The sequence below is a fragment of the Thamnophis elegans genome, chromosome 11 (assembly GCF_009769535.1).
Source record: "Thamnophis elegans isolate rThaEle1 chromosome 11, rThaEle1.pri, whole genome shotgun sequence".
NCBI classification, from domain to species: Eukaryota; Metazoa; Chordata; class Lepidosauria; order Squamata; family Colubridae; genus Thamnophis; species Thamnophis elegans.
In genome coordinates, this window is record NC_045551.1 from 17291515 (window position 1) to 17304721 (window position 13207).

At 40.0% G+C, this 13207-nt stretch overlaps 1 protein-coding gene across 2 annotated transcripts in view; it reads right to left on the minus strand.

Moving 5' to 3' along the window:
• PDK3 (pyruvate dehydrogenase kinase 3) overlaps window positions 1-13207 on the minus strand; it is a 97977-nt gene that overhangs the window by 40783 nt on the left and 43987 nt on the right. For both annotated transcript variants that reach the window (XM_032226974.1, XM_032226973.1), the window contains exon 5: window positions 1754-1843. In XM_032226974.1, coding sequence (XP_032082865.1) covers window positions 1754-1843 — 90 coding nt within the window. The remainder of the gene's footprint in view (window positions 1-1753; window positions 1844-13207) is intronic.

Genomic DNA, 13207 nt, shown 5'->3' on the forward strand with positions numbered 1-13207 from the left:
CTTGGCACAGCACAGAAGTCTGAGCGCGGAGGCAGAGGGGGGAGACAGGTGATCTGGACGTGCTGTGCGGCTTCCTGGCTCTATGGGAGGCTCACATGGCAGCATCAACAGAAGGCAGAGGCACGGGGAAGAGGCAGGCGATCCCGCCGCCCTGCATGAGCTCCTGCTGTGGTGCAGGCAAGCCGAGGCACAGAGGGATGGAGTGGGTGGGTGGCACGTTAGGATCACCTGCCTCTTCTCCCCTGTGCCACTGCCTCCGCCCGGCTCCACTGTGCACTTTTCACCCAGAGGAAGACTGCAAGCCGTCTGCTTGCAAATGGGGCACTTTGAAATGAAGCTAATTGTTCTGTTTCAAAGTGCTCCATTTGCAAGCAGACGAAGCTTCCAGTCTCCCTCATTTCTCCATACAGGCAAAAAGTGTGTCTGCTCTGGGAAGCCCTGTAAGCTGTTGGCCACGGGCAAGCAAATGATAGGAGCAAGTGGGCGACTGCAAAATAAGACAAAATAAGGGATGTGTGTTTCTTATTTTCAAGGAAAATGGGTATCTTAAAAATTGTAGACAAAGGAATTATTTACATCTCACTCATAATGAAGATATACAATACAGCCCAAGGGAATAGTTATTTCAATAACCATATGCTATTATAGATGTTTCAATGCAACTTCATAGCTGACAAACCTATTTGAACAAGGAAATGGGTATTTAAACCCATTAATTTATTTCCAATGTTCAATGAATGTAACAAGCACAAAAATGTAAACAACAGGTCTCTAGATCCTACCAATGTATTTCATTTAGACATTTAAAAAATATTGAAATATTTTTATGAGTATTTTTACTATGATATTTTACTAAAAAGAATATACACTTGATTATATTAAGTATGCTGCACCTAATATAGTGATAAAAAAGTCTGTTCGTTCCTGAATCAATTTTGTGCATAATCAAGCTAAGCAATTTTATTTATTTAAACCGAGCAATTTTATTTATTTCATCTCTAAATAAATGCCATCACAAATAAAATACAACTTGCAATTATTTTATATAATAGCAATGGGTGTAATGCAAACGATAACATATGGTGTTAGCTGTGGTGGCACAGTGGTTATGTAGTATAGCCAGCTAATTCTGCTGGTTGCCGTGGGTTCGATCCTGACCATTTCAAAGTTAACTCAGTCTTCTATCGTTCTAAGACTGATAAAAGGACCCAGATTATTGAGGGCAATATGCTACTCTGTAAAACCGCTTAGAGAGGGCTGTAAAGCACTATGAAGATATAAAAGTCTTTGTACTATTCTTATGTGAAATAAATACATTAAGGATTAAAAAGAATTTTGAAGACAGAAAATTAGGAATAATATAATCTCATCAACTATGAGCCATTAATGGAAAAAAGTGGTGGATCAAATCCAAAGTGATGATTAATTATAAACAGGGCAACAATATGTAGAGCTCACTGCAAAACATAGTTAGCAAAGTTAAAGGCAGACATGATATTGCTTCTGAAGCTACTTTACTTGTGTGTTGGTTTAATCATTCAAATTTAATCTGAAGTGGGTATGAAAATTTTGGGCTGAAAGAAAATGACTGATTTTTAACTATGGTTAACATCAATAATGAAAAGATCAAGCTATTAAACTACAGAAAGGAACACATTTGTTTTGATGAAAACTAATATAGCTACTGACTTTATGATCAGAAACAGATGCAATCAACATTTGAAATGCAAAGCAAAATTATTTTTACTTTTACCTTCCACTACATCAGCCACATTACAAGTAGGATCAATGCTCCCAATATGTTTTGGATGAGCAGGATTGGTGACTCCACCAAAAAGCAGTGCTATAAAGATTAAAAGGCAGAATCAATTGAAATATTATTATTTTTTAAAGAATATAAAATTATAGGTTTTTATTCCATGCAAAGGAAAAACAACCCTTGTTAAAATCTTTCATAAAGAAAATATTACCATTAATAAATTATTAACATTAAAAATGTGTTTCCAATGTTTGCAAAGAAATCCTTGTACAGACAAAATGTACACTGGTAACAACTACTATACTGAAGTGTTTGTTTATCAGGGCAAACTGGTCTACCCAAATATGGGACAGCAAATACTGCTTCCACTTCTGCCTTTCAGCCCCAATCCAGGAGCCTTCGCAGGCAGTCGCTTTTGCGTCAAACTATTTTTCTGTTAAATTTATATTTATCGACAAAGAAAGAAAGGGAGATCTATTTCAAGCTATTTAGCTCTTATCACCTTCTGGGATTCAAACTTGGGCTACTTACATATTAGGTAGATGTATTAACCACTAAGCCAAGGGCTCTCCTCACTTTGTCGGCTATACCATGGGAGAGACTGACCAGGGGTCTGCAAATTTAAACACTCAAAAAGCCATTTGGATCTCTGTCCCTCTCCCTATTTTCCCCTCTCTTCTCTTTCCCTCCCTCTATATCTCTCTATATTTTTCTCCCCACTCTATGTATCACTCTATGTGTGTCTCTCTATGTCTCTCTCACCATCTGTATATGTGTCTATGTCTCCCTCTCTCTCAGAAAACCATGGCTAGGCAAAACCAGCAAGCTCTCCTTGGGGCTCTTCACTACTCCTTTTATTTCTTTTTTTGGTAATCCGGGCTAGCTGAGGAATGATCACCAGCCACGGTAGAGGCTTCTCTTTGGGTGACCATCCTCCCCCCTCCTTCTCATCTTGCACCCCCGTGGCCAGTTGTGGTGGGGTCAGGAGGGTGCGCATGAGCAGGGAGATACTCAAGTGAGCATCAAAGTGCAGCAAAGGCGCACGCGGGGCAAGTGGCTGCTCGCTTAAGGAGGGTCTTAACAGGATACAACAGCATGCGCTTCTCTCCTGCACTAAGGTTCCGGCCATTGCCTTGCCCTCATCTCCCGCTTGGCAGCTCTTTGGCCGAGCGTGGAGGGCGTGGGCTCCAGCCCAAATGGCAGGAGGCAAAGGTTGCCTAACATGCAAATGTGGCGTGAAGGCAGGCACAGGGCTGCTTTGCTCCTGCACTAAGGCTCTGACAACCCTCCTCCGACTGACCCTCCTTCTCTCATGACCCCCTGGCCGGCTGTGGCAGGCGAGGAGTATGCACATGTGCAGAGAGACCCTCAAGCGAGTGCCTGCCCACCATAGGGGGGGCTTTGCTGCTTGCTTGAGGATCCCCCAGCATGTGTGCACCCTCCCGGTCGAACCACAGCGGGCCAGGGGATCACGAGAGGAGGAGGAGGAGGAAGAGGAGGAGGCTCACCTGAAGGAAGCCTCCGCCGAGGCCGGCGAACTTTCTTCAGCCAGCTTGGATTTCTGAAAAGAAGAAATAAAAGGAGTAGCGAAGCGCCCCAAGGAGAGCTTGCTGATTTGGCTTTCCAAGAGAGAGAGAAGAGATGCAGAGACAGAGAGACAGCATGAGTTACACACACACACACACACACACACACACACACACGGGGGGGGGGGGAGATCGGCTGATGGGCAAGCATCTTTGGCGAGGGCTTTCTCAAAGCTTGACCCCTGGGGTGAGTGGGTGAGGTTCAGCCAGGCCAGCCTCCTTTTCCCACTGCTGTGAGCTTCTTAAAGCTGCGGCTGAACGCTGCTGGCCCATCCCCCTTTCCAACGTCTCCCCCTCCTGGATCAGTGGTGGGTTGCTGCTGGTCCGCCCCGGTTCTCGTGAACCAGTTGGTCACCGGACCTGGAAGTAAGTTCCAGAATGCCTGCCCCGGCCCTGTATACCTGGACGGTATTTTGTCCCTTCTGTCTCCCCATGCCACCCGCTCGTCTGCATTACAACCAGCCCGCCCCCTTTTGTCTCCTGGCATGGGCTCTCTGGAGGTGGAGGTTCTTTCCAAAGACCAGCTTCTTTCCGGCGCGGTGATGGCCAGCGAAGCTCTTACTGAAGGCAAGAATCCCACCACTGCGCCAGATTCAGCGAACCATGAGGCTGTCAGAGAGAAGAGGGCAGCGCATGCCCATGGGCTTGTGCAACAGCCGAATTCTCGCCTCCTATTTTTCAGCTGCTGCACAAGCCCACATGGCGTGCGCTGAACTCTTCTCTCTTGACAGCAGCCTAGTTAAAAAGAAGGACGAGGCTCTGCTGGTCTGAAGCCCATCCAGCAGTAGCAGTAGTTTCCCCCTCCTCTGCCCAGCTCACCGCCCCCTTTGCTTAGGCTCCCCGCTGGGTTTGGGGACTTATGCCCCTTCCTGACGTGCTTTGCAATGTCGTGCCCACATGGACCTCTTCATGGTGCTGGCTGGGCAACCTGGTTCTGGGGATCCCCTCCCCCCCATCTGCCCGTCTCTCCAGATTTTGTGGCTTTTCAGGATTTTCTTTTTAAAAAACGCCTCTCTGGGTGATCTTGAAAACCTGCGAGGTTGCTTTGGAAGGGGACAGATGGGCTGCGAGCAGGTGCCTGAAGCTGCTGCTTGCAGTCATTTATGGCTGCAGATAGATTGCGCCTGTAGCGGAAGCTCTTCACCCTGTGAGAGCTCCTCTCCAGCACTCCTAGTTTGGTAACATCATCAGTGTTAGAAGGGAGTGGGGTTGGGGGGGAAGGAGGAGAAAGGACAAAAAGGAGAAAGAGAGGGAGAAAGAGGAGGTGGGGGATAATGGGATCCTTGCTGCTTTCTGAGCTTGGTGGTTTTCTTACAGGCATTTCATTACCAAACTAGGTAACATCATCAGTGCTAGAAGAAAGTGGGGTTGGGGGGGAAGGAGGAGAAAGTTAGGACAAAAAGGAAAAAGATAAGGAGGGAGAGGACTATGGAGTCCTTTGGTGTTCTCTGAACGTGGTGGTTTTTAATTATTTTTAGGGAAATTTTATTTATTTATTGTTTATAGAATGTTTGTTACAAGAAATGTCATTCCTTTTTGCAAATGTTTTATTTGTGATGCAATATGTTGCTTTTACGTGTACAGGTTGGTGCATGGTTTATGTGTCTCAAGGTGGCTGCTTTTCTATGTGCAGGCCAAGTTGGTGCAAGGCAGCTTTGCCAGATTTTGTGGGTTTCTGTGAGATACCTGGTTCGTTGTTTAGGTAATTGTGAGGTGGTTGCTGGTTCTGTGAGCTTCCTGGCACTGTCCTTTATAATTTCCCACAATGCCTTGATGGTTTTTATTCCAGTGGCTTTATTTTTCCTGTTCTTGGGATTAGGGAAAAAAACTGGTCTTTGCAAGGTCGCCCACCCGGTCACATGGCCGGCAAGCCACTCCCACCTGGTCACATGGCCGGCAAGCCACTCCCACAAAGGAGGCCACACCCACAGAGTAGGTTCCAAAAATTTTTGAAACCCACCACTGTCCTGGATCCCATTCCCACCCCACTTCATGTTCACGAGGCTGGCATCGATCATGGCCAGGCTACGCCAGTGACTCAAGGCAAAGAACAGGTTGCGCATCTCCCCAAGTGACCGAGGCATGCCCAGCACCAACAAAGGATGGAAAAAGCTCCACAAGAGTGAGGCGCTGGAGAATCAGCCCCAGCTGCTTCTCCATCCCCCGCCGTCACCCTTGCCTTCTCAGACCAGGCAAGGGAGAAGAGGGCAAAGGAAGGGGCCAGCCAGTGATGGGAGCTGCAGCAGAGGGGCCAAGAGCACTGACAACCAATCTATACCAATCTCCTTTTATTTCCTTTTTGGTAAATATAAATTTAACACGAAAATAGTTTGTCACGAAAGTGACTGCCTGCGACGGCTCCTGAATTGGAACTGAAAAGCGAAAGCAGTATGCTTTGTCCTATATTTGGATAGACCAAGTGTTAAAAAAAAACACTTAATCTCTCCTCTGGTATAGTTGACAAAGTGAGGAGAGCCCTTGGTTTAGAGGTTAATACATCTACCTAATATGTAAGTAGCCCAAGTTTGAATCCCAGAAGGATATGGCTAACTGACGAGAGCTAAATAGCTTGAAATAGATCTATACTAGTCTCCCTTTATTGTTGGTAAATATAAATTTAACTACCATGCTTCTTTCTTCAGTAGTACTACTTAGATTTTTAATTTCTGCATACAATGTACTACAATACAGGTTAGCCTAATTGCAGCTTGAATTGAGTGGATCACCTTTACTCAATCTTTTAAACATGTCATGAAAAATCATATGAAATGCTCCTCAAAAACATTCACAATCTCATGGTTTTAAGATTTAGCATAAGGAAAGACTTAGAGAAAGCTTCTGTGGATCTTGTTTTTTAGTAGACCTGTACAGAATTGCTCTGTAATCTGTACAGTGCCCAAGACTTCTTGATAAATTTTAAAAGCATTAAATGATATCAATAAAGCTACAGATAGAATAGTATTTAATATTAAACATAGAGTACATAATTACAATAAACGCACACCTTTTTAAAGTTGTATCTGTTACCTATCTCTGTGATTTAATTCATACAGGTAGTCAACCTAACATCTGGAAAAATTAAGATTGGCTTTATGCAAACAATGAAAAATTCTGAAAACATTATTTTATGTCAAACTGCACAAGTCTCACATATCTTTGCCAATGCTGTGTTTTATTAAATACCATTTAACCCTTATATTTCTGTTTTTAAAATAATATGGTCCAACAAAACATCTTAATAAGCAGCCTTCAGATCAAACCTACTTAAGTTCATAAAATTGGTATAGTTATGACCTATTTAATTTCCACTTGGGAGGACAACCTACAATTACCTGAGTACATACATACATACCGATCATGCTATTCCCTTTGGGGGGTAAGCAAGAGTACAGAAAAAAGAGTAAGAAATAGTAAGACAAAGAAATTAAAGCATGAGAAAAGGAAATAGCTTTCCTCTCAGTTATATACAGCATCACACACTGCTTTTTTGTTCAACTTTTTTGTGCTCTCCACACCACTATTTCCACATGAGCCCTTCATAGAGGCAATAAAACCAAGGCCCTCTAGCTAACGTTCATTGTAAATCATTCCGATTCGCAGCCAAAAAATGGTATCTTCCACATAGACTTCTAATGTCACCCCAAGCTTCCTTATTCATTTATACATAAACATGGAGATACCACTAATTCTTGCCTTATTCTCTGCAGACTGTTGACCATTCCATTTATTTTATGTGTTTTATTCCATTATCACTCTTATTGCATTCAGCAACCAACTTTCATATTTATTGCAGAAATAAAAAATAATTTATCAAATGCCTTCTCTAAGTAAACAAACATATGGCAAACCATATACTGTAGTCTATTATATGCTGGCAGAAAATATTAATATAATTTGCTAAAAACAAAACCTGATTTGCATGGCCTCTGTGCAGAATAATGCTACACTTCACATACATATCTCTGCATCATCTCTAAAACATTTTCAATCAAAATATTGCAAACACCTTACTGGCCACCCTCCACAAACGAATTCTTTTGTAGATTTTGCATGCATACTTGCTACTTTTCTCCTTGGGAAATGACTTTCATATATGGGCACATATATAACTGCATAACCACTCTTTAAGCAAACCTGTCCCAAGTCTCGCCCTTTATATCCTCCAACTGTGAATCCATTGTAATTAAGTCCATCTATCTCGCTCCTGATTATCCTGTGAACTGATTTGTCCTAAGATTTATTTGTTTATTTTTGTATATTTTATTTTATTATTCAGAGTATTTTCAAGAATCATCACAAAAAGCAAGTTCAAAAATGCCAATACTTTTTCTATTCGTTTTTTTTTTAAGTTCAACTTTCATATCAATAAGAGTGTCACAGGGAAATCTACTTCTTTCTCTGTTCTGATCTTTGTAGAAATCTTTGTAGAAAAAGATACATTGGGTATTCTAATCATTTCCATAATCTTCACTGCTATCCCGATTTAGGAAAACTCATCCCAGCTGACTTGCCCTGACTATCTCGGCCCAGCCAACTTGCTATAGGACAACTCACCGTGGGATAACTCAATGCAAGATAACTGTATTGTTTTTATTTATTTATTTATTTATTTATTTATATATATATATATATATATATATATATATATATATATATATATATATATATATGTAAAATCTTGATAACATTGATATTAATTAAATATACATAATAATATGCTTTCAGCTTCTCAGATTTACATATTCATTGTAATTATAATGTATTCTATTTTGTGGCAGTACATAAAATAGTTTTTTTTTCTACTTTCTATGTCTTATTACTAGCTCCCAATACAATTCCCATACTAAGAGGTATTATCATCCCTTATTTTTTTATTTTTTAAGCCTCCATAATAATCTTGACTTCTAACATTTACTTATACATATTAACTATAATAGCTTCTATCATATAATAGTATGCGTAACAACATTTTCCAAATATTCAATTTCTAGCTCTATTTTTAAGTCTTTACTAAAACAAATCCCATATTAAGATATATTCTATATCTATCCATCATCTCTTTCCCTTTTTAATATTTCAATTCTTATTGACTTTTTAATTAGTCTCCTTGCTCCTCCCTTGGGATCTTGTATCCCTCTACATCACTCATGTTTAATCAAATGTCTTCTCTGCCTCCACACCAGTCTCTTGCTGTCTGCTCTCTAAGATACCCATTAGAACCTCTTTAGTCTCCGCTAAGGAATCTTTCTTTTTGCTCTTAATTTTTGCCTCTTAAAAAAATCATTTACTGGATGTGTGGCCAGTGTCATGGCAAGACAACACTTTCTTTGGAGGTTCCCAAGGGATCATCGATATCACAGCCATCAGGGGATCCTTTTGGACCAAAGCCATTCTGTAGGAACGCTGAAAAAGAGGAGCGCATTCCAATGAGCTCAGGGAAACCACAAATTCCCTGGCCATTTCGGAGGAAGCTCCTCAAGCTGACGGCAGAGGAAGTAGCCATTGCAAGCCATTACGAAGCTGGAGCAGCCTCAGTGGGAGAGTGGAGACAAAAGGAAGGTGTGGACAGTCTGGGTGAGATACCTTTTTTTAATACATACAAGTTTTTTTTTACAACCTCTTTGGAAAAGCAGAGAGTAGAGTATGGCATAAACAGAAGAGGTGAAACTGGGTCCCCCCCCTCACCTCTGATTGAAGAGTGGTGAGGAAGGCAGGTGGGGCCAAAGAACAAAAGAAGAAAAAATTGAACTGACTAAGCAAGATTGATTTCGAGAATATAAGTAGAAAGTCAGACTGAATATTTTCAAACCTCTTTATTTTTCAAAATGGGGATTAATAATCAAAACTAAACTGACTATATGAAGGTTTTTTTCCCTTTTTTTTTCTTTTCCTTTTCTTTTATAAAACTTTTTTTCCTTGGAATTGAGTTATAGTGCCATCTAGAGGCACCAGTACAAATTGGTTATAAGAACAAGGATCAGAAGTGGTCTTGGCAATTGGTGAACTGAAGTGATAAGAAATTGTTTTGATTACTAGAGAGCTGTACACTGGGAACTTTGTTTTTGTTATTTGCTGGAACAGTACCGCTCTTGAAACTTGAAAAAGAAATAACAGAAAATATTATTTTTTTTCTCTATTTGTCTTTTGAACACTGATATAAGATTTCCCTTTTTTAGTGGTTGGTAATACTGTGACTCTCTTTTGGATTACAAAAAACGAGACAATTGCAATTTTAGGGCCTGGTGGATTGATTTGGATTATAAACTTTATTGCTATTTTTTCTTCTTCTTTCCTCTTCTGAGATAATGTGGATTAAGGTAAGAACCACCTGAAGAAAAGAAGCTATCACAATATTTGAATTTGGATTAAAAAGGTTCACTTTTCTTTTTTTCCTCTCGGGTTTTTAAATTTTTTTTTAAAAATGTCTCTTTCTTTTTTTGGATGTTTTTCTCCTTTTTCTCCTTTTGCTTTTTCTCACTGTCCTCCCTTGGGGTGGATTTATATTTGGATTACAAATTGAATTGCAACTATAACAACTTAAATCTGGGGGATTATAAATATCAAGAAACTATCAAGATACAATGAGATGAAGAAAACAACAACACAACTGTTTTCAGCATCCTCTTCAACAACCTCTTATCCAGCTGGTCAGAGAACATTGGATAACATGGCACAAGAGAAAACCACCACTATGCAACTAGAACTAAAAAATATGATACAGACTCTACATGAAGACTTAAAGGATAGGCAAATTAGATAAGAGAATGGAGAAAGTAGAAGGGGAATTAAAAGATTTTAAAGGGATTATGGAGAAAAATGTACAATGAATACAAAAAGTGGGGAAAAAAGCTGAATCAACAGAAAAGAGTGGGAGAACTAGATTATAGATTCATAGCAGTAGATAGAAATCAGGAAAAAGCAATGATCTCTCTAGAAATGGATCGTGCAGATTATTATCTAAAATTTCAAAACATGGAAGAAGAGAAAGGGGAAAACTTAGCTGAGATAATGGCAGAGCTGTGGGCAGAAGTAATGAAGGACACTAAGGAAATGGTTTAAAATGAGATTGATGAGATATTTAGAGTGCACACTAGATATGTGATGAGAAATAACTTACCTAGAGAGGTGCACATGAAATTCACTAAGAAAGCAATAAGAACAGAAATTTTGCAGAGAACAAGGAATAATCCAATGAAATATAATGTAGAGAGATAGTTCTGTTGAAACAAATACCAAGAAGAGTTAGAGATCTGAGAAGAGAGTATCAGTTCTTGACAAAATGTTTAATTAAGAAAGGAGTGAATTTTAGATGGCTGATACTGGAGGGAATATTGGTGAATTAACAGGATCAAAGGCACAGACTAGATTCATTGGAGAAAGCAGAACAATTTTATGATCAATATTTGGGGTCACAAGACGAGGAAAGATTGAGAGAGGAGAGAGAGGTTAGACATTGGGAAGAGCTTATGGAAGGAAGAAAGAGACAAACAATTAAAAGAGACTGTAAAGGACCAAGAAGAAATAGCAAGAAGAGAAGGAGCAAGGGCAAAGGAATACAAAGAACAAAGAGAGACAAGAATGACTAGAGCAACGAAACCTACATACAAGTAAAACATGGAAGAAGAAATAAAAGCAATATCAATAAATATAAATGGATTGAATTCGGCAATAAAAAGGAAAAGAACTTTTAATAAATTGAAGAAATTAAAATTAGACATAATTTGTTTACAAGAAGTTACATTAGTAAGGAACATAAAAAATCTTGGAACAATCAAAGATGGGAAAATTATATACTGCGCTTACCCATCAAAGTAAGAGAGGTGTTGTATTGTATATTAAAGAGTCAATAAAGTCCAAATGAATTTTTGTGGATGAGGAAGGGAGGATTCCAATGGTGGAGATAATGATGAATTACAAACAAAAACTCTTAGTGGTGATATATGCTTCAAATGACAATCAAGTAGATTTTTATGGTAAATTACATAAGAATGTGTAACTGCAGATTTGGATTACAAAACTACAAAAACAAATAAGAAGCCAAGACAAACACTGCCAAAAACTTTTTTACAATGATGGAGGAACTAGGTATTCAAGATGCTTGGCGAGGAAGATATCCAGAGAGAAAGCAGTACACATTCTAGTCAAATAGACACATGTCATGGTCTAGAATACATATGATGTGGATGTCAAATGACTTATTACCAAATGTACAAGAAATACACATTGCAGCAAGCACATGGGCAGACCATAATCTGATGATAATTACATGGAAGGAACAAAAAAAATAAGATGGAAATTAAACCAAGCAGTATTAAATGAAAACAAATTCCAACAATTTATGGAAAAAGAATCAGTCATTTTTAAATAAAATAAAAAAGAAGACACTTCATTACAAAATGTGTAGCATATATAAAGCATGTATTAGAGGACTGGCAATGACATATATGGGAAAAAGAAATAAAAAGAAAAGACAGGCCCCCAAAAAACTAGTGTGGAACCTCTGAATGAGGGGCATGGACATTCGGAGGTCATCTAATCCAACTCCCTGCTGCAGCAGGAAACCTTACATTGTCTGAATTATTTTGGTGCATCTAACAGAGAGGAAAATTGTCAGAAAGAACTACAGAAAGGCTTAAACTGCAATGAAACACTAGGTGAATGTGCCTGAGGGGTTTTGGCAATTCCTATTCCTCTGTCACCATATTCAATCCACTTCTTGCAGTGCTGCCCCAACTGTAGGAACTTGGTGGACAGGTATACCTCATCCCCTATTCTAAACTCATTCTAAGGTGCTATTTTCTTGACAGCCTGCTTTTCTGCACCTCCCTTGAATGCTTTCCACACTCTATTGGCCAGATGGCTTTCCAAGTACTTATCCACCACTTATTTGTCCACCACTTATCCAAGTCGACAAAAGTGTCTCTTGAGGTAGGTCTGGCATAGGCACAAATTCCGCACAGGCTGGCCACTCAAAAGGGGGTAAACTCCTCACCTCGATCTCTACCTCAGTGGCCACACAGTACCACCCTTACATGTTGTGCCCTGGGTAGGCAATTCTGATGCAGTTCTTTATTCTGTCACTTTTGGAAATGGTAGACCAATAAGTATTCAGGCCCAATCTCCTAAGTGGCTGGCCAGGCGGTAGCAATCTTGAATTTACAAGCTAGGTATCCAGACTGACCCCAGTAGAGAAATCTGTGCAGAGCTATCATACTGTAATAATATGTGTTTGTTTGTTTCCTTGTAGGATTAATCTTCCTTCTGGAGGGCAGCATATAATGGTTGACTTGCTACACAGCTTTTCTTGCAATCAAATAGCTGTTAACAGGAGAGGAAGGGAAGGCATTGGAATGTAAGGGAGGTTTGGGAGGAAAATGAGGAATGCAAGTAAGTCAGCTGAAAGGCTGAGACAGACCTAACACTATAAAGTCATTCAGCTAGAACAGTCTGAGGCAGTCAGATCGTTCCCAAAACAAAGTGAATGCAAATGATTAGTGAACAAGGGACAAAGGTCCAGGTACAAGTTAACCTAAGTTGTTTTCACATGAAAATTAGTACTGGCTTTTCTACTTCTGTAACCACATGGAATCTTCAGTAAAGTTATACCAGAGGTAGGTTTCAATTTTTTTTTACTCCTGGTTCTGTGGATGTGGCTTGTTGATGTGATGGTGGGCGTGGATTGTTGGTCATGTGACTGGGTGGGCACAGCCGGTTGGTCATGTGACTGGGTGGGCATGGCCAACTTGACGTCACTCACATCAAGGGGCACCTTGCCTGGCCTCTCCTCGCCTCAAAGAGATACAATTTCTCTGTCTATTTACTACTTCTTAACAACCAAAATATACTATTTAATCCTATGTAT